The 17,994-nt window shown below is 48.6% G+C and overlaps 1 protein-coding gene across 1 annotated transcript in view; it reads right to left on the bottom strand.

Annotated features, from left to right (window-relative positions):
- The window catches only part of LOC128325827 (collagen alpha-1(VII) chain-like), a 154,446-nt gene that overhangs the window by 123,513 nt on the left and 12,939 nt on the right, over window positions 1-17,994 (bottom strand). Inside the window, exons 10-16 of the mRNA XM_053251666.1 lie at window positions 17,261-17,302; window positions 15,710-15,748; window positions 13,888-13,923; window positions 12,831-12,959; window positions 4,131-4,286; window positions 2,077-2,349; window positions 313-429 (exon numbers count right to left, since the gene is read on the bottom strand). Coding sequence (XP_053107641.1) covers window positions 313-429; window positions 2,077-2,349; window positions 4,131-4,286; window positions 12,831-12,959; window positions 13,888-13,923; window positions 15,710-15,721 — 723 coding nt within the window. The 5' untranslated portion in view covers window positions 15,722-15,748; window positions 17,261-17,302. The remainder of the gene's footprint in view (window positions 1-312; window positions 430-2,076; window positions 2,350-4,130; window positions 4,287-12,830; window positions 12,960-13,887; window positions 13,924-15,709; window positions 15,749-17,260; window positions 17,303-17,994) is intronic.

Genomic DNA, 17,994 nt, shown 5'->3' with positions numbered 1-17,994 from the left:
GGAGCTGGGTGCACTTCTGTTTTGAGATCACGTGTTAGATAAAAACAAGATCAGAGGCAGGGAGCTTGATCAAGCTGCAGTGGAGTAGAATGATTTCTCCACCTATTTCATTCAAAAGCTGGGGACGAAATCTGGGTAGGGCGAGCTCTTCTTACCCAGCTGCGGCTTGACAGACAATCAAGCTCCCCACCTCCAACCTTCTTTCTGTCTAAAAGACTGGGACCATGATGTATGAATGCAGCCTATAGATTTTTTTAAAAAGAAACAAAAAGATAATTGTCAACTTTATTAAGCTCTGGAGATGATACTTACTTCAAATAAATCTTTGTCTTTCTTCCTCTTCCTTGAGGACTCTGGGCTCTGATGGGATGCATTCTCCAGAGAATGAAACTGGATCTCTGGATCAAGATGAGCAGGGCTGGGTTCAAACTGAAAGCAACAAAACAATCTCTTTTTGAAAGTGAGAGAGGATAATGACCTGGACACAAGCCAAGCACGTGACACTGCAGCACATAAGGCCAATGCTGTTATGGAATGATGTTTCCACTGAAATATCCCCAAGATTCAGGGAGTATAACAACACTCTATTCAGTGCTGGAAAACCACACTGGAAGTCCTGTGATTACTTCTGAGCATCGCACTCAAGAAAGCTGCTGACATGTTGGGAAGCAGTTCTCAATTATTTTGATAATTTTTTGGCTGGAAAGTGGTATATTAATATTTTTCATAGTAAGAATTTATAGAGAGCAATTTAAATAGGATAAAATGTCTGTTTTGAGTGTTATATTCTGGAATTATATTATTTTTAATCTGTTTTCCTGTAAACTGCTTTTGGTCCTACAAGGAGGAGAGGAACTCCTATGAGGAGAAACTGAAGGATCTGGTATGTTTAGTGTGTGTGTGTGTGTGTGTGTGTGTGTGTAGAGATTAAGGAGAGGGGGATATACTGAACATCTGAAAATATTTTTTTCAAAGGTATTAGGAAGAAGAGGAATGAGTGCTTCACTCTGTTCACTATGAGGAGAACAAGAACAGCATCCTGGGGAAAGGCAGGGAGCATACAGATGCACATAATCTCACCATGTCTTCTTGTTCATACAAACCTTTTTCAAGGTTCAAGCACAGGGAAACCCTTTCCTTCTTTTTGCAGTCAAAACTGGCTGTGTGCTGTGCTGACTGCATGGCTCCCTGTGATGTCACGAGACCTCTTCTCCCTCCCTTTCCAGAACAGTTATTTCAGTTTTAAGAAAATGATCTGTGGTGCTTCTTTTAAAAAAGGAATGTGCAAGCTGAATGAATGCACATGCTGTACTTATTTTTCCTTTAAAGGCAAACAGCCTTCCTGAAGCAGGGTCCGCCCTGGTTGCATACGAATGGGAGCAGGGGCGTAACTAGTGTGACCCCATTCCCTAAGGGGAATATCTTACAGTGCTCCCCCTGTATGGGAGACGACATGTGTGAGCACTGTAAGATATTCCCCTTCGGGGATGGAGCCGCTCTGGGAAGAGCAGAAGGTTCCTGGTTCCCTCCCTGGCTCCCCCAAGATCGGGCTGAGAGAGATTCCCACCTGCAACCTTGGAGAAGTTGCTGCCAGTCTGTGTAGACAATACTGAGCTAGGTAGACCAGTGGTCTGACTCGGTATATAGCAGCTTCCTATGTTAATGTAGGAGGAGGGGGCAGGCTGAATCAGTGCTCAGTTAGCTGATCAGTACGTTTGCCATTGGCATTCAGAAAGTGGAAGAAGCCAGGCTCATTCTAAATCAGCATTACAAAAATGTGTGAAATACACACATTTGCATGAATTTTAGGATGCTGTGGGTGCCAGCGTGGTGTAGTGGCTAGAGTCCTGGTCCAGGACCGGGGAGACCCAAGTTCAAATCCCCATTCAGCCATGAAACAAGCTGGGTGACTCTGGGCCAGTCACTCTCTCTCAGCCTAACCTACTTCACAGGGTTGTTGTTGTGAGGAGAAACCTATGTATGTAGCACACCGCTCTGGGCTCCTTGGAGGAAGAGCAGGATATACAATGTCAAAATAAAAATAAACAAATAAATAAATAAATGCTGCCATTTTACCTCTCCCTCTGTCCCATTTGTCACAGGTGACTCTTCCAGTGACCAAGCTCCCTCCTGGATCTCCGAAGTGGAATTTTCAGCAGCTGCTTCCAACTCTAAAGCTGCCTCTTCCTCACTCCATCGAGACTGTGTGCGGTTCTGCCCTTCGGGGCTGTCCTTTGCTTTCTCAGCTTCCAGCTCACCTGGGCCTGTCTGGTTAGCAATTACTGCTGGCACCACAGAGCCACCGAAATGGCCGTCCGTAGGTGTTGTAATCTTCTGTTCTGCCACCACCTAATGACATAAAACATGACAACTGAGGAGGCATAATGGAACCTCTGGGAACAGAGCCAGCCCCTCAGGCAAGCTTTTTGCTCAGACCTCCTTTCTTAGCCAGGTCCACAGGAGAACAGCTCTGTTGATCAGATTGAAAGGAGTACAAAGGTAGTATGTGAATAACATGAAAATATTGCCCCATCTTCAGCTTCAGATCTCGAGCTTTGGAATCAAGCCCCTCAATCAACCAGACCCTCTCCAATTTGGCCAGTTACAAGGGGAGATCAGTATTCACCTTAACAGCAATGGCCGGCATAACAGCAGCCTTGCTGGATCAAGCCCAAGGCCCATCTAGTCATAGGAACATAGGAAGCTGCCATATACTGAGTCAGACCATTGGTCTATCTAGCTCAGTATTGTCTTCACAGACTGGCAGCGGCTTCTCCAAGGTTGCAGGCAGGAGTTTCTCTCTCAGCCCTATCCTGGAAAGGCCAGGGAGGGAACTTGGAACTTTCTGCTCTTCCCAGAGCAGCTCCATCTCCTCAGGGGAATATCTTACAGTGCTCACATGTGGTCTACCATTCAAATGCAACCAGGGCGGACCCTGCTTAGCTAGGGGGACAAGTCATGCTTGCTACCACAAGACCAGCAGTCCTCTCCTCTCTAGTCCAGCATACTATTTCCCACAGTGGCCCACCAGATGCCTCAGGGAAGCCCAGAAGCAGGAGATGAAGACATGCCTCCTCAACCTGCCTCTGAGCCTGGAGGTAACCTATAGCCATCAAGACTACTAGCCACTGAGATACCTGTCCTCCATGAATTTGTCTAGGCCCCTTTTAGAGCCATCCAAGCTAGTGGCCATCACCATGCTCCATAGTAGATAATTCCATAGATTAAGTATGTCCTGTGTGAAAAAATACTTTCTTTTGTTGCTCCTAGATTTCCTGGCCTTCAGTTTCATGGGATGACTCCTGGTTCTGGTGTTGTGAGAGAGGGAGAAAAGCTTCTCTCTCCCTCTCCCTCTCCCTCTCCCCACTCATTCCAGATGATGCATAATTTCATAGACCTCCATCAGCTCCCCCCTCAGTCTCCTTTTTTCTAAACTAAAAAATGCACCCATGTTGCAGAGAGCTCTTGTAGCTCCACAGCACCAAGGGTGGAGCGTGGGGGTGAGGGGTGTCGGGAGCAAGTGGGAGCAAAGGGGCTTGAGCATCCCTAGGCTGCTGGGGTCTGGGGCAGCTACCAAGGCATCCTCTCACATTTCCCCCAGGGCACCCCTTGCCTCCTCCAGCAGGATTTGCCCCTTTCCTGCCCAGCTGGTGCTTCATTCTGGTGCAGGCTGGCTGGGGGCTTCTTTCTCTGCCTTACCCCCAGGCAGAGAAAGAAAGCCCCAGCCAGCCAGTGCTGGAATGAGACGCTGACTGGGGTGCATCGGGAGAAGGGCTGATCAGCCCCTCTTCCAGGCAGTGGCCACGCCCCCTGCACCAACGTCCTCTGCCTTGCGAGACAGAGGAAGGAACTCCCAGACAGGCAGGAATGAAGCGCTGATGGGGAGAATCAGGAGCGAGGCTGAGTGGCCCCATTCCCAACACTGGCCACACCCCTGCATGCACGCACCAATTTCCAGTGGCATGGGGGCTGCCGGCGGGTAAGCTTCCCCCAGCCTCTGGCAAGCATCCTGTGCCCCTGGTGAGTGTAATTTTTCTCCAATCTCTCACCAACTGAAAACATGTCCCAGGGGGTCACGAAATGCAACCCCACTTCAGCTCAGCAGTAATCTGTCGACTTGTTTCTATTACCTGAGCAATCGTGGTGGGTGGGAAAGTAGAAGGAGATGGCAGAAGATGTCCCTCCACTTCTGGAGCCAGGGAGTCTGGACCGAGAGTTGGCGCTTCTTGGGTGACTGCTGCAGTGCTAGGCAGGGGCTCACCAGCAATATTGTCCTTCGGTGAGCTCTGGGAATACCAAATATACAATTCAGATATTATGGAAGCAATTCAAGTGCAGGCTGGATGGAATGAGAAAGGAACTCTTAGGGAGACCTTACATATAAACCTATGAAGTTGCCTTATACCTGAAGGTGCCAGACTGTTTATTATTTATTTATGTATTTATCGTATTTATATACCACCTGACATAAAAGCATCTGGGTGGTTTACAATTTAAACCCAACAACAATTAAAACCTAAAATCATATAAAACAAATTAAAATAACCCTCAATAAAGCTTTAAAACATGATGAACTAAAAGTGGAACTGCATTATACGTGGGGCTGACTTTGAAAACAGTCTGGAAACTACAGCTGGTACAAAATAGGGATGCAAGATTATTAACTGGGACTGGACGTTTTGAGATATTATGCCAGTGCTTCATCAGCTGCACTAGCTCCCAGTCCATTTCTGGGCCCAATTCAAAGTGTTGGTTTTAACCTTTAAAGCCCTAAATGGCTTGCGACCAGGTTACCTGAGAGAGCTTTCCCCATATGTCCCAACTTGGACATTAAGATCTTGTCCTCCGAGTGCTCCTGCCAAACAAGGTGAGGTGGGTGGCGACTAGGGAGAGGGCCTTTTCAGTGGTTGCACCCCACTTATGGAATAGCTTCCCCAGTGAGGTTCGCCTGGCTTCAGTCTTTTGTACTTTTAGACACCAGGAAAAGACCTTTTTGTTTACTCAGGCCTTTCAAATTTTGATCTGATTTTAACTATAGAAATCAAACTAACAACAACAACTGATTGTTTAAAAATGTCTTTCAAATTGTTTTGTATTTTGTATTTTCTCCCCCCCCCTCTTTTTTTGGCTTGTTATGACTTAATTTGCTGTGTGTTTTTAATCTCATGCTTTAACGTTGTGCTGTAAGCTGCCCAGAGAACAATTTGTTATAGGGCGGCTAACTAATAAAGGGTTGTTGTTATTTTTTTAAGCCTGATAAAATAGGTGTGTTATCAAAAGGTGCTTAAGAACAGCCAGAGATGGGTGAGTGGGTTCTGATTCCATTTCGAAGCACATTCCATAGCCCTGGGGCAACCCTAGAGAACAGAGCATTGGTTCACTTACCGTGAAAGCTTCTTTTTGTTGCCAGAGCCAAGGACATCTGTGAGTGGGTTATCCTTCCCACATGCTCCAAGGCAGCACTATGTTAATGAGTTAGAAGCTTTAAGAGCTTGGGTAGGATAACCTCGCCCAGTTCTTTTAAGCTAGCCTGTGAGCATTGTTCCCTCTAAGGCGTGCACACATGCACACACTCACAAGTTTTTGGATGTCCGCTCAGTTCATTTTAGATCCTGCTCAGGTTGAATCAGGAAGGCCCCATTCTGAATGCAGGTGCGCACACACTGCCTTGATACTGCCACCCAGAACAAAACTCATTCTGCACAGAGATGAAAACATTAGAGGGACCACTGCCTGTGAGTAAGAATCCAGACCTGGTTCCAAGTGCCATATGGTGGGACCCAATTAATAAGGTAGGTTGTGCAAAAGAGAAGTAAAGAGATCAGAAACACCACAAGCTGGAGATGCAGAGTCAGTAGATGATTGTGGTTCTCAGGAGTTGGCCAGGGCGCCACCTGGGAGGACCCAGATGTCCTTGGCTCCGTTCCCTGCTGCCTGGAGCCAAGGCAGTAGAGAAGGCAGCAGCCTTCATGGTAAATGAACCAATGCTCCATTCTCTGCTGCCTGGAGCCAAGGACATCTATGTGAGACATACCACAGCTCTGGCCAGAATGCTCTCTGGGAGGGAGTGTGCATGCCTGCTCCGGAGAAAGGACCTGCTGCAGGACCTTGTACCCGAAGGCCACCTGCAAAGATGCATATGAGTCAATCTTTTAATGTTTCAGGAAAATAGATGGTGCCTTCCACATGGCTGCGTTGCAGATTTCACGCACTGGGGCATATTAGTAATCCCTGCTCAGTCTCCATGCGGTCAGCTGTAACCAGCCTGGCTTGTGGTGCCTTACCGAACCTTTCTGCAGAAGATCTTTTGTTACAGGGAGAACCCAGGGTTCCTCCATGGCCATGTGGCAAAGCTCTGCAAACCATGGTCTCCTGGGCCAGAATGCAGCCTCAAGAATCACCTGCGCTTTGAGGAGTCGTATCTTGCAGAGAACTCTGGTAAGCAAGGGAGTCGGTGAAAACACCTACAGAAGGGCCCGGGGCCATTAAGCTGACAGTGTGTTGACCACCTCCATGTGATGGCATGGGAATCTTGTGAAGAACCTGGGTAGTGGCAAACAAGTCCACTTGAGGCATCCCAAAATGATTCATGATTTGCTGGAAGACTGTGGGGTTGAGCTACCATTCCCCTGATGGCAGTTCTTCTTGGCTCAGCCATTCCACCACAAAGCTGAGATCACCCTGCAGGTGGTGAGCGAAGGTGTGAGGTGTGTCTCTGCCCATGTCAAGAGGAGCATTGCCTCTGCATAAAGGGATTTTGATCTCCCCCCACCCAATGGTTCACATGTACTTTGCTGTGGTATTGTTGGTTTGTACTAACACATGTCTGTGTTGAATCATGTTCTGGAATGCTATTAAGGCTAGGCAGATTGCTCTCAGCTCTAATCAACTGAAGCTGTGAGATGCCTCTGTCTGGGACCAGCGACCTTGCGCTGAATGCTCCTAACAGTGCACTCCCCAACTGGTCTTGTTGGCATCCATCATCACAATCCAGGAACTGTTTTCCAGTTCTGAGGTTGCGTTTGGTCATCCACCATGTTAAGGACTGAAGAATCAAGCGTCAATATCATACTTTATTTACGGTCTTTGACCAAAAGAAGAACCAAGCATGATATGGCCACTGTGATGTTTTTCTTCCTAGCGATGTGGTCTTGAAAAGGCAGCAGGAACCACTGTAGTGGTTGCAAGTGGGGTCAAGCCCAAGGAACCGAGTCCAGGGCACTACCACAAGGCCTAAGAGGTGAACCAGGGTCATTAGTGGTGCTTTCTTGCTGGACAGAATCGCGGTTGCTAGGTGATGCAGAGCCAGTAAGCGCTCCTCTGGGAGAAAGAACTTGTCTTCCTGTGTGCCGATCCTCACTCTCAGGTGTAGGATCTGGAAGGCTGGAGTTAGTTGGCTCTTTTCCTTTTTTATAAGGAGCCTGTGAAGGTCCAATGTGCATGGTGAGTAGCAGGTCTCTGCTGGCTGACAGGACAGATGGTGATTTTAGGAGAAGATGGTCTAAATATCCAAAAATTCAGATGCTCTGGAGGCGGAGGTGGGCAATTATGGGAGCCAGAGGTTTTTTGAAGACCCTAGCGACTGAGGACAGTCCGAATGGCAGGGCTCAGTATTGGTAGTGCTGCCTGGCATACTTGGACTGCAGAAGGTGTCAGCTGCTGGGGTGGATAGGAATGTGAAGGTAGGCTTCTTTCAGTTCTATCAATGCCATCAGATCTAAGGGGTGGAGAGCTTCTACAATTGAGCGCAGGGACTCCATCTGGAACCTGCACTTCTGCACCCACCTGTTTAAAAACTTCAAGACCAGAAGTGCCCTGAAGGACTTGTCCTTTTTGGAGACAGTGAACAGGATAGAGTAGATTCCCTAGCCCTGTTGGTCTGTGGGGTCCGCCTCTATTGCGTTTATGCTTAGCAGGTGTTGGATTGCGCTGACGAGCCCTGAGTATTTGGAATGCCAGCATGAGCATGGCATTGGAAGGAATTGATTTGGGGGGCGGGGAAATCAGTTCTATCCTTATAACGAACAGCCAGTAACAGCCTTTCCTTTCCCGTAGAGAGTGTACCAGAATTGTACCCTGTCCTGACTGGCAGGCTAGTGCTCAACCAATCAGCCACCAGGTCGGTGGGACCTAGAGGGCCATGAGGCAGGAAGAGAAGGGATTCTTTGTTCAGTTGAAGCTAGGCTGGGCTTGCAACAGGATGTGTGGCCATGGGGTTTAGCTGCAGAAACAACTGCAGATCCTTGAGAGACAGGATTGCAGGAAGCTTGATTCTCATCAGGTGATGGGTGAGTTTTCAAGGAAAAGGGGATTCGGCCTATGGAGCAGTTTGTTAGTCAGATTTTGCATCAGATACTTACATTTCTTTCATGTGTTTTGCATATCCCTGATATTGTTCTAAAGTTGTTTATCTGTAATGCAACTAAGCTAAGAAAATGCTAGCCTGTGCCCATCCATCCAGGGCGCTGTAAAAGACTCTAAGCTTTTAAAGGCAATTTTGTGTTTTCCTACTTCCCAAATGAGTAACCATGATTTTTAAAGTGTGCCACCCCAAATATCATCTGGGGTGCTTTTTGAAGTATTCTCGTAACTACTGAGTGTTTCTTTTACCTGTAACTAAAAGCTGTGTAAGCCTCAGACCGAAGCTGTCTGTAGTATTTTGAATAAAGTTTATTTTTCTTTTTGTTCTTTGCAATTTTAACTAGCCTCTTGGGGTAGATTTTTAACTCAGGAAAAAGGAGGCTGGAGAGTGGTTTTCTCTGGTGCAACACATCTCAGATTGTTCAGCAACTTACCAGTTTTCTCATCGCATGTAAGCTTGCATGTGGAAGCCTATTGTACTTTTCCAACAGCAGAGAGAGTTTCCCTGGGAATGCCACCCAAGCCCAGGAGGGGTCAAACTCTGTTGATAATTCGGGTGGCGGCGGCAGTGTGAACTACCAGAATTAAAGGAAAGTTTTTTGGGAGAAGCCTTTGTTCAGCATTTTGCTTCCCCTCACATGGGCTTGCTCTGAGACAAAGGCTGGGTAATCCACTACAATCCTGTATCCTGTTGCCACTGTGTCAGCACCCAGAGATCTGTAGTGGTCTTCTCCCAGGCCTGGTAGAAGGCTGACCGGCATCCAACCCCCACCCCCCAGGCCTGAGACCATTGTTGTTTTTGAGTTTTGGATTGAGAGTTAAAGGGCTGCCAATCCTGGTTGAAGGTTCTAGCCCCTCTCTGTCTGTTCCAGGGTGTTTGCTGAGACCTGTAGACTCAATTTGCCCTGAAAGGAGGGCTGGAAGTGCCAAAAGGACTGGAATTGGCACTTTGGAGAAGCATGCTCTGGGCAGCGTGGAACTGAAGGCATGGTTTTGCGCTTGTCTTTAGACTCCACAAGTATGTCCTTGAGGACCTCTTCCCCGAAAAGCTTAGTGCTATCATATGGAACAGAGGTTAGGTCAGTTCTAGACGCTGTGTCTACTGGCCAATGCTTCAGGCACAGGTTGTGTCTGCCCACCACAGTAGATATGGCAGCGCGGGAGGTAAAACACAGTGAATCTACTGTAGCATCTACAATGAAGACCTGAGCCTCCTGAATTTTTATCAGTTGGTGCCTTAGGCTGTATGAGTTTGTTGGTGGATCTTGGATTAGATTGTCCAGCCAGACCAAGGATGCCCGGATGAGCATGGACGCTGCTGCTGCTGCCCTGCCTGCAAGGGAGGAAGCCTCATGTGCCTTTCTGAGAAATGCCTCTACGCATTTGTCACTGAAATCTTTGAGTGCTGACTCGCTATCTCTGGGCAGTAACAATCCTGATAATAACGCCATCACCGGGGCATCAGTGGGGGCAGGATTTTAAATATATCTGCCGCCTCAGGTTGAAAATCGCAATACTTGTTGCCTACAGGTAAGGATTTTCTGTTTGAAGCTGTCAGCTGCCATTCTTCCTTAACCGTATCAGTAAAGAATTCTGAGAATGGCAGGGGTATGTCCTTGCTCTTAGGCTTGGGAAACACCATTGCACCTTTAGGGTGGTGTAGTATCTGCTGCAGCTTCTGGTTGCAGTCCCAGTGCGTTGAGTGCCCTGCATACTTGGCAGGGTGGGGGGGAGTTCTCTTGCTGAAATAGACATTGGGAAATGGTTGAGTTGGGGTTGTCCTGTCCATCTGACCATTTCCCCTCCTCTTTGTCAGGGGGTACCAGGCCTGGGTCCCCAGAAGGGTCATCTAATGGAATATTCTGTACATCAGGATCAACAGGCCTTGAGGCAGATTTCTTTTTGGTAGTTCAACTGCAAACAATTTTTATTGGCCTTGTAGGTGTTGGGTTAGGTGAATCTTCCCCTGACTCCTCAGAAGAGTGAGTAGGTCTATTCATGACCCCCTTGCATACAGGAGACCTTGAATGCCTTGATTTTCTTGGTATGCTTTCTCTTTCTTTTGGCCTTTTGGGGGGAAGGACTCTCAGTGTCTGAGGAAGAGGATGGTGATGAGGAGGGCTCTCTCCTATTTTGTTTACGTTTTTTGCATTTTGCCTGGGCAACCTGTTCTAAAGTCCCAGCAAGATCATTGGAAAACCAGTTTTGCAACGCTGGTGGCATTTCTTGGGGCAAGGATCCAGTTGGATTTAAGGCGGTTTTGTAAGATCTCACCGACAGTAGTGTGGCTGGCATCATCCGGTGGGGCTGTAACATCCATTCTTCCCGCTCCATTTGTGGCTGGATTGGGCCCATGGTTGAGTTTGCAGGGCTCACAGAGACGAGGCCTGCATCAGCAGCGTATCCCGAGTTTCCCACCATAATTGTGGAGCCCGTGGCGGTGGAGGTCGATGTGCCCACCTGCTCCAATTGCAGCTGTTGCTGGGGCTTCTGGAGGCTCCGAGTTGGCAGTAGCAGTAGGAGTGAGGCCAAGGCCTGGCCCACGCTCGCCTGGGCAGCTTTTCCTTTGCTCTGGGCCGAGGTCTGTGTCTCAAGGCCCGAAGGCAGGGGACCAGGCCTGGCATCATCTTCCGTCCCTTCCATGCATGTGAGAAGCCCAACCTGATAGACCCCCAAGGTAGCAAGATATTTCTAATAGCCTGCCAATGCTCCATGGGTGGCAGGGAGACAAGGGGAGGAAAAGGAGAAGATCAAGGTTTTTGTTTGTTTGGAGAGGAAGGAGTGTAAAAAATAGAAAAGGAATAGAAGGTTTGTTTTGAAAAGAAGGGGATGAGAAAAACCAGGGAGAATAGTATACAAGAGGTAACAAACACAGAGGCTCTCCACACAATTAGTGTGAAGAGTCTCTTGGGGGCTTGCGGGGAGAATGGGCTTAGCCCGCTCTCCCTGCAGATGAGCAGACAGTCTGCTATGGGTGAACACAGCGGCTACCCACATGACCGCCGGCTCCGTCAAGGAACTGGCCGGGATGGGGAGTTTGGGGGCTGCGCGGCTCCCGGAAGCTCCAGCATGCCCTGCGCGAGCATGCTGGAGAGACCCCCAAGCCGGGATGCTGCTTTTGAGCCTCCTCACTGGGGGTCTACTCATGAGTAGCCGCAGCTCGGAGCTGTGCCATGGCAACTCACGAGCAAAAAAACCACAACGGGGTTGAGGAGCATTCGCTCTGCAAACCCGGTTTAAAGGGAGGGTTACTCTGGCGGGTTAGCCGCCTGGAGGCCACCGGGATAGCATGCGAGCCTGGTGGTTCTCATGGTCAGGAGAAATCGGGCTAGGCTCCCCTAGCCCGATTTCTCCTGATCGTGGGAATAGCTTCAATGTATCAGAGAGAGAAAGTGGGTCTGCTCTGGAGCACAGCAGGACTAAAAGAACTGAGCGGGTTTATCCTACCCAGGCTCTTAAAGCCTCTAACTCATTAACATAGTCTTGCCTTGAAGCACGTGGGAAGAATAACCCACTCATGCATGTCCTTGGCTGCAGGCAGCAGAGAAGGTTTGGTTTGGGGTCATCACCAAACGAGCTGGACCTCCCTTGATGATCTGAATAGGAAGCAGTGGGCTTCAAGAAGAAGGCACTCTCTTAGACTGTTGGTCTAATGATCTCAGTAGTGACTCCCTCAACTGGCAACATCTCTCAAAGGTCTCAGCCAGCGGTCATTCCAAGCTCTGCTGCTTGGCTGTAAAACTGATATCGTCTCTAAGAGCAGATGTGGAGAAGAATCTCAGGGAGGAGAGCTGATCTAGGGAGGAGAGCGGGTCTTGCAGTAGCAAGCATGAATTGTTTTCTTTGCTAAGCAGGGTCTGCCCTGGTTTGCATTTGAAAGGGAGACTACATGTGTGAGCACTGAAAGATATTCCCCTTAGGGAATGGGGTCACATTGGTAAGAGCATCTGACTGCTTGCATGCAGAAGGTTCCAAGTTCCCTCCCTGGCATTTCCAGATAGGGCTGAGAGAGACTCCTGCCTCTAACCTTGGAGAAGCTGCTGCCAGTCTGTGGAGACAATACTGAGCTAGATGGACCAATGGTCTGACTTGATATAAGGCAGCTTCCTTTGTTCCTAAGAATGGAATGGTGATTCTAGAGCATACTCTGCGCACTGATATTGCAAGATGAGGAGGGCCACAGTAGGCAGGGGCCCTCTGCCACCATGGGTACCTTCTCACAAGTCTCCTTGCCACCTCCTACTACTGCCCTTCATTTTCATTTCCTTGCCCACTGAGGCACGCCTCTCCATTCCTCTCCTCCCTCCACACCAGCTAGGAATGCCTTTGTTTAAGAATGCTCACACATCACTGCTACTGCCTCAGCAGCATGACCTGAGTGCTGAGCTCCTGCCTGCACATGGAGGGAGGCATCATATTGTCTTTTGCCTTGGACAGTACCATGTCTTGGAGCTCCCCTGGGTACTCACATCTTCCGCAACCGGTTTGGATGCCTGCTTCTTCTTGCCCTTGCCCTTCCTAGGGCCAGCTAGCTGCTGGGTCATCATTTCAACCCCGTTCCTCAGGAGGAGGTCAGTCAGCTCCTTCAACAGAGTCAGCTACAAGGGAAAATGCCATTGAAAAACCAAGGGCACATCAGCGAATGGAACAAGGTGCTGGAACAAGGCAGAATGGTTAAGATACCTATTTCAGTCCACTTCAAAGCAACTGCCTTGCCCAGTGTTCTCTCAGGCATGTAGTTAAACTAAACAATTAATAATGATCTAAATCATTCTTAATAATTTATTCTAGTTTAGTGTAGTCCTGATTTAGTTTAGTCCTAAACATTCTCGTTTAGTCCTGTTTTAGGCTGTGTACAAGCTGACTGATGTTCCCATATCTTCCATTAAGTCAGGTGATCCTTCAGTTAGCCAAGGTCCAAGCCATGGTCAGCATGAACCCAAGTCTTTCAAATTTGCTCTTAATAGTCCATCTGGTCTGTACCTTAAAAGACTAGCTTTCCCTTATTAGCTCAAAATACAAGGGTTCAAAAAAGACTTTACTCAATATCCTATAATCTCACTTCTATAATAAATTTATTGCAAAGTTATTCAACTTGCAGTTACAATCATCCCTTGCCAGCCACAAGTTTCCCAATTGCAGTTTTGAGTATCCATTACTGGGAAATTGCAGCAGGTCTCACTAACCGCGACCAGAGTATCTGAGGTTTGGTGAGATTTTTTGGCAATTTGGTGTGGTTCCCCCCACCAGGAGTCAGGAAGTGATTTCCGGGGGGTCAGGGGGTGATTTTTTTGGGGTTCCCCTTCACTCCTTTTACTGGCTCGTGGTGATTTGGGGCATTTGGAGAGATCCCCCCCTATTTTTACTGTATTTTGCAGTCCTTTCGCAATTGTGATTCCCCTAACCCCCTGTTTGCCATTGATTCCAATGGCTCGCCAACCACGAATTTGCCAACTGCAAGGTTTCCCCAGAAAGGAACCCTCACAGTTGGCGAGGGATGACTGTATAGGCAGAACAGTTGCATACCTTGATCCCATAGGCTTCCAAAAGGCTCTCCAGCTCCTACACTCGGAACAAATGACAACAGTGTTAATAAATACAGTGGTTGCCAGGGAGTGAACCTGGGACCATCAGCATGCAAGTCCTATGGGGGACCAGTGTCAAGACATCCTAAAATGAATGGGAAGGAATGCCCACTGAAACGCACTGGTTCATTCCAAATGCCATGGAAATTCCATGCATTCCTATGGCCATTTGGAAGGAATCAGTGCATTTTAGTGGGCATTCCCTAGAGGCTACATGACCCTTCACTTCTTGTAACAGAGCCCCTCAGATTATTGCATCTATCTAAGCCAGGGGTGTGGCCATTTGGTAGGCATGGCCATGGGGCATGGTTGTTGGGGTGGGTGTAGCTATGGGGCTGTCATGAAGAGCTCCTGGAGCTTTCCCACACAGGACTTCCAGTTCTTGGAATATCCAGTGAGGGAAGCCACTTCGAATGAAACTCTCGGCATTAGGGAAGCAAACCCTCCCCTCTCTACTGTGAGTCTTCTTTTGTGTATGTTCACACACCGCTTGCTTCTGTGTTTTTTTTGTGGCCAATGGCTTCCTAGAGGAGGCAGGATGCCACACACCTCCCTTTCCCCCCAAGGGTTTAGTAATTAAAGCACCCTCTGTGACCTCACACACACACACACACACACACACACACACACACACACACACACACTTCTGCTTAATTGTTTTGTGGATCAAACTGCTTGTTAGCCATCAGCCTTGGCTTTGCCTCTGCTTTTGCAGCCCCGCTCTGGATAGCATGCAAGGAAATGCTCATTTCTGCAAAAGACTGCAGATCATCCTCCTAGATCTCCCCCCTCCAAAAACTTTCAAAGAGCAAAAAGCCTGAAAACTGGGTTTTCAACTCTTTGCCTCAGAGTTGAAGGCAAGGCTGCTAGGCGGCTTTGCTTTTGCATTCCATAGGTGTGACTTGCTCTTATCACGTATAGTAAATGTGAAAACTGATGTCAGCGCTTTGCATCAGATTGTCCAGGAAACTTCACTGAAAACCAGCATTTAAAAAACTTGGAAATAAACCGGAATGAGCTGAAATACAGCAGGAAAAGCCCAGTTTGCATGTGGGGTGCTGCCAAAGACATAGGAGCATAGGAAGCTGCCACATACTGAGTCAGACCATTGGTCTATTTAGCTCAGTATTGTCTTCACAGACTGGCAGCGGCTTCTCCAAGGCTGCAGGCAGGAATCTCTCTCAGCCCTATCTTGGAGATGCTGCCAGAGATGGAACGGGGAACCTGGATGCTCTTCCCAGAGCGGCTCCATCCCCTGAGTGGAATATCTTACAGTGCTCACACTTCTAGTCTCCCATTCATATGCAACCAGGATGCACCCTGCTTAGCTAAGGGGACAAGTCATGCTTGCTACCACAAGACCAGCTCTGACCTCAGCAAGAATCCGGCTGTAGTGAGAACACACAGCCTGCCTCCTGGAGGAGATTCAGGGTAAAGCCCGTGTGGGAAAGCTCCTGCATGTCTGAATTTGTGACTACGACACTGATTTGTGTGAAATGCCCTAATACATCCCAGGGGCAATGATGATCTTGGACATTTTCACACTCAAAGAGCAAAGAAGTCAAAAAGCCTGGCTTTGAGCTACTGGTATAATTACACAGAGAGATGGAGCGTGGAAAAAGGGACTAGAGCATCCTTTGGAATCTGCCACCTCCTCACCCTCATCCCGACTAAACTGCTTCACATTGCTTCATGGTACACCTAGTAGTCCTGCTCAAGGACGGGCCATTGCCTCTCATTATCATGCTGTTAATCAGATTTACCTTGATATCCATTCCTTTGCCAGGTGGTCCAGGGTCTCCCTTTGAAGAAAGACAAGAACTGGAATGTAAATGCTTGAGAACAGATCGTTGTCAAGAGGTGCCAGGGATACAACGGGGGATCACACATCTGCCCTGGGTGGTGATCTACCTGGGCTACAGGTTAGAGCACACTTCTGGGCAGTAAAGGATTCCTGGATACTAGAGAGGCTCCACCCACCCAGGCTGGCCATTGGCCTTCCTCTGGAGGAAGGGCTATAAAGGCTGAGACTTTGCCTTGGCAATATAGCTTTCACACTGTAGCCTTTACAAGGCTGCACAACTTCAGCCCTCCAGTTGTTGTTGGACTACAACTCCAGTCATGTCTGATTATTGCCTACTGTGGTTGGGAATGATGGGAGTTGTAGTACCACAAGAGCTGGAGGGCCCTAGTTGTGCAGCCCTGCTTTAGGACTCCTGGCGTAATCTGATTTCTGCTCAGCAGCTGACATGGATGCTGAAATGTAACTCAGGGCAGTCCAGGTAAGCTGCTTGCCTGCCCCTGTGACCCCACCCCCCACAGACTAAAGCAAGCAGGCAGAGTCCCTCCTGCACTGAAAGACCAGACTCAGGGAGCTCCCATGGAACAATCCATCTCTGACCTCTGATTTGCAATTATCGATGTGTCCACACACAAGGAGTTCTGCATATACTTGAGCCACTTTGCATATTTACATGTTGGATGGGCTTCTTTGGGGCAGGGCTCTCTCCCACAGCCCACTAGCAGCACAGCCCCTCTCTGGATGCTTAGCTTTCCCATCTGCCTCAACTACACCTGTAGCAGTCACAACACAGCCAATTTGCCATGTCTTCCTTGGTGTCTTGAAGAAGGAAAACCAAATGAAAGAAGAGGGATTCCGTGCCTGATGGGCTTCATTCCACAGAAATCTGGTGTTTGCCTCTACAGATTCCGGTGGAATGAAGGGCACCCAAGCCACGGACTTGCATTCTCTGTGCCAGGACATTTCATCCTCGAAGCTCTGCAGTCAGCTGGAGGCTCATCAACATTCCAAGTTACATTCACACTTACATGGAGCTGCCTTGTACCAAACCAGACCACAGATCCAGCTGACCCAGAGCTGACTAGACCCAGAACAGAGTGCTGGCTAGAAGTGGCGTTCAGAGGTCTCAGGCAGTGAGAGTTCCCAAGATCTGTTACTCAGGACCCCTTTTTAACTGGAGATGCCAAGGACTATGCCTGGGACCTTCTGCATACTAAGCATGTGTTCTACCGTAAGGAAGGACAAGATATGCCTTAATAATCTAAGCGGGCTGCCTTGAAGATTTCCAGCAGATTCTGCAGCTGTGTCACCAACTCCGTATGATCAATGGTACAAAAAGGAAAACCTGGAGGGATCAATGGGAAGCAATTGCAACCCTCCGCCTCTAAGTGGAAATGATCAACTATGTGCCATGCCCACACTGAGTGCACAAGTAGATCTAAAGTCAACACTTCCACAAAGTCATGCAAAATATCCAGTCAGGTCATTGCTTCCACAGTGGTAATCATGGTACCTTCTCTCCTTTGATGGCGGTGTAGCTTTCCAGAGAAGGAACCTGCAAGAGCCAGAGGAACAATAAAGGTTAGGAAACATGGGAGACATGGAGAAAGCACCTTTCAGTGGGAAGCAGTATCTGGCAATTGCCCAGACATGTCAGTGTATTGTCTCAAAGCACTTCCTGGGTCACCTGGAAGGGTCAGAAAATGACTGGCAAGGCAAAAGCACTACAGTGAAAACTAGGTGGACAACACAGTCTGCCTGGTTCACACAGTCATTCAAATTTAGAAGGTCGTTCACACAACCAAACATACCTGGCCTGGGAAGGGCTGGGGGGAAGGCAGGCGTCTTCCCCAACATGACTGGGGCCACTCTTTGGCTTCCCAGCACCAAACGCCCACACGACTGGTGCATGAGTGCTCCAGGAGGGGTGAGGGGTGGGGGGAAAGCAGGCTGCAGCCTCCCACATAACACAGTGCATCGTGTGAGGAACATGGTGCAATGAGGGATTTCCCTGCTGCCAGATGTTCTTGCTGTCTGGCTCTATGAACACTCAGACTGCAGGCAGCCTGAGCATCCACATGACCAGGGAGTGGGGTATAAGGGTGCACTCATGCCCTTCTACCTTACTATTAGTCTGGGTGCAAAACCTGAGCTACCCCAGTGCAGAGTGCCAGGATCGGGAGTGATTCCAGTGTTCTCCATGACCAGTCCGACTCAGGTAGTACCATGCAAGGGATGGTCATGTGA

Source organism: Hemicordylus capensis, chromosome 5 (genome assembly GCF_027244095.1).
Source record: "Hemicordylus capensis ecotype Gifberg chromosome 5, rHemCap1.1.pri, whole genome shotgun sequence".
NCBI classification, from domain to species: domain Eukaryota; kingdom Metazoa; phylum Chordata; class Lepidosauria; order Squamata; family Cordylidae; genus Hemicordylus; species Hemicordylus capensis.
Note: the sequence above shows the minus strand (reverse complement) of the source record. Positions and strands in the feature narration are given on the sequence as shown.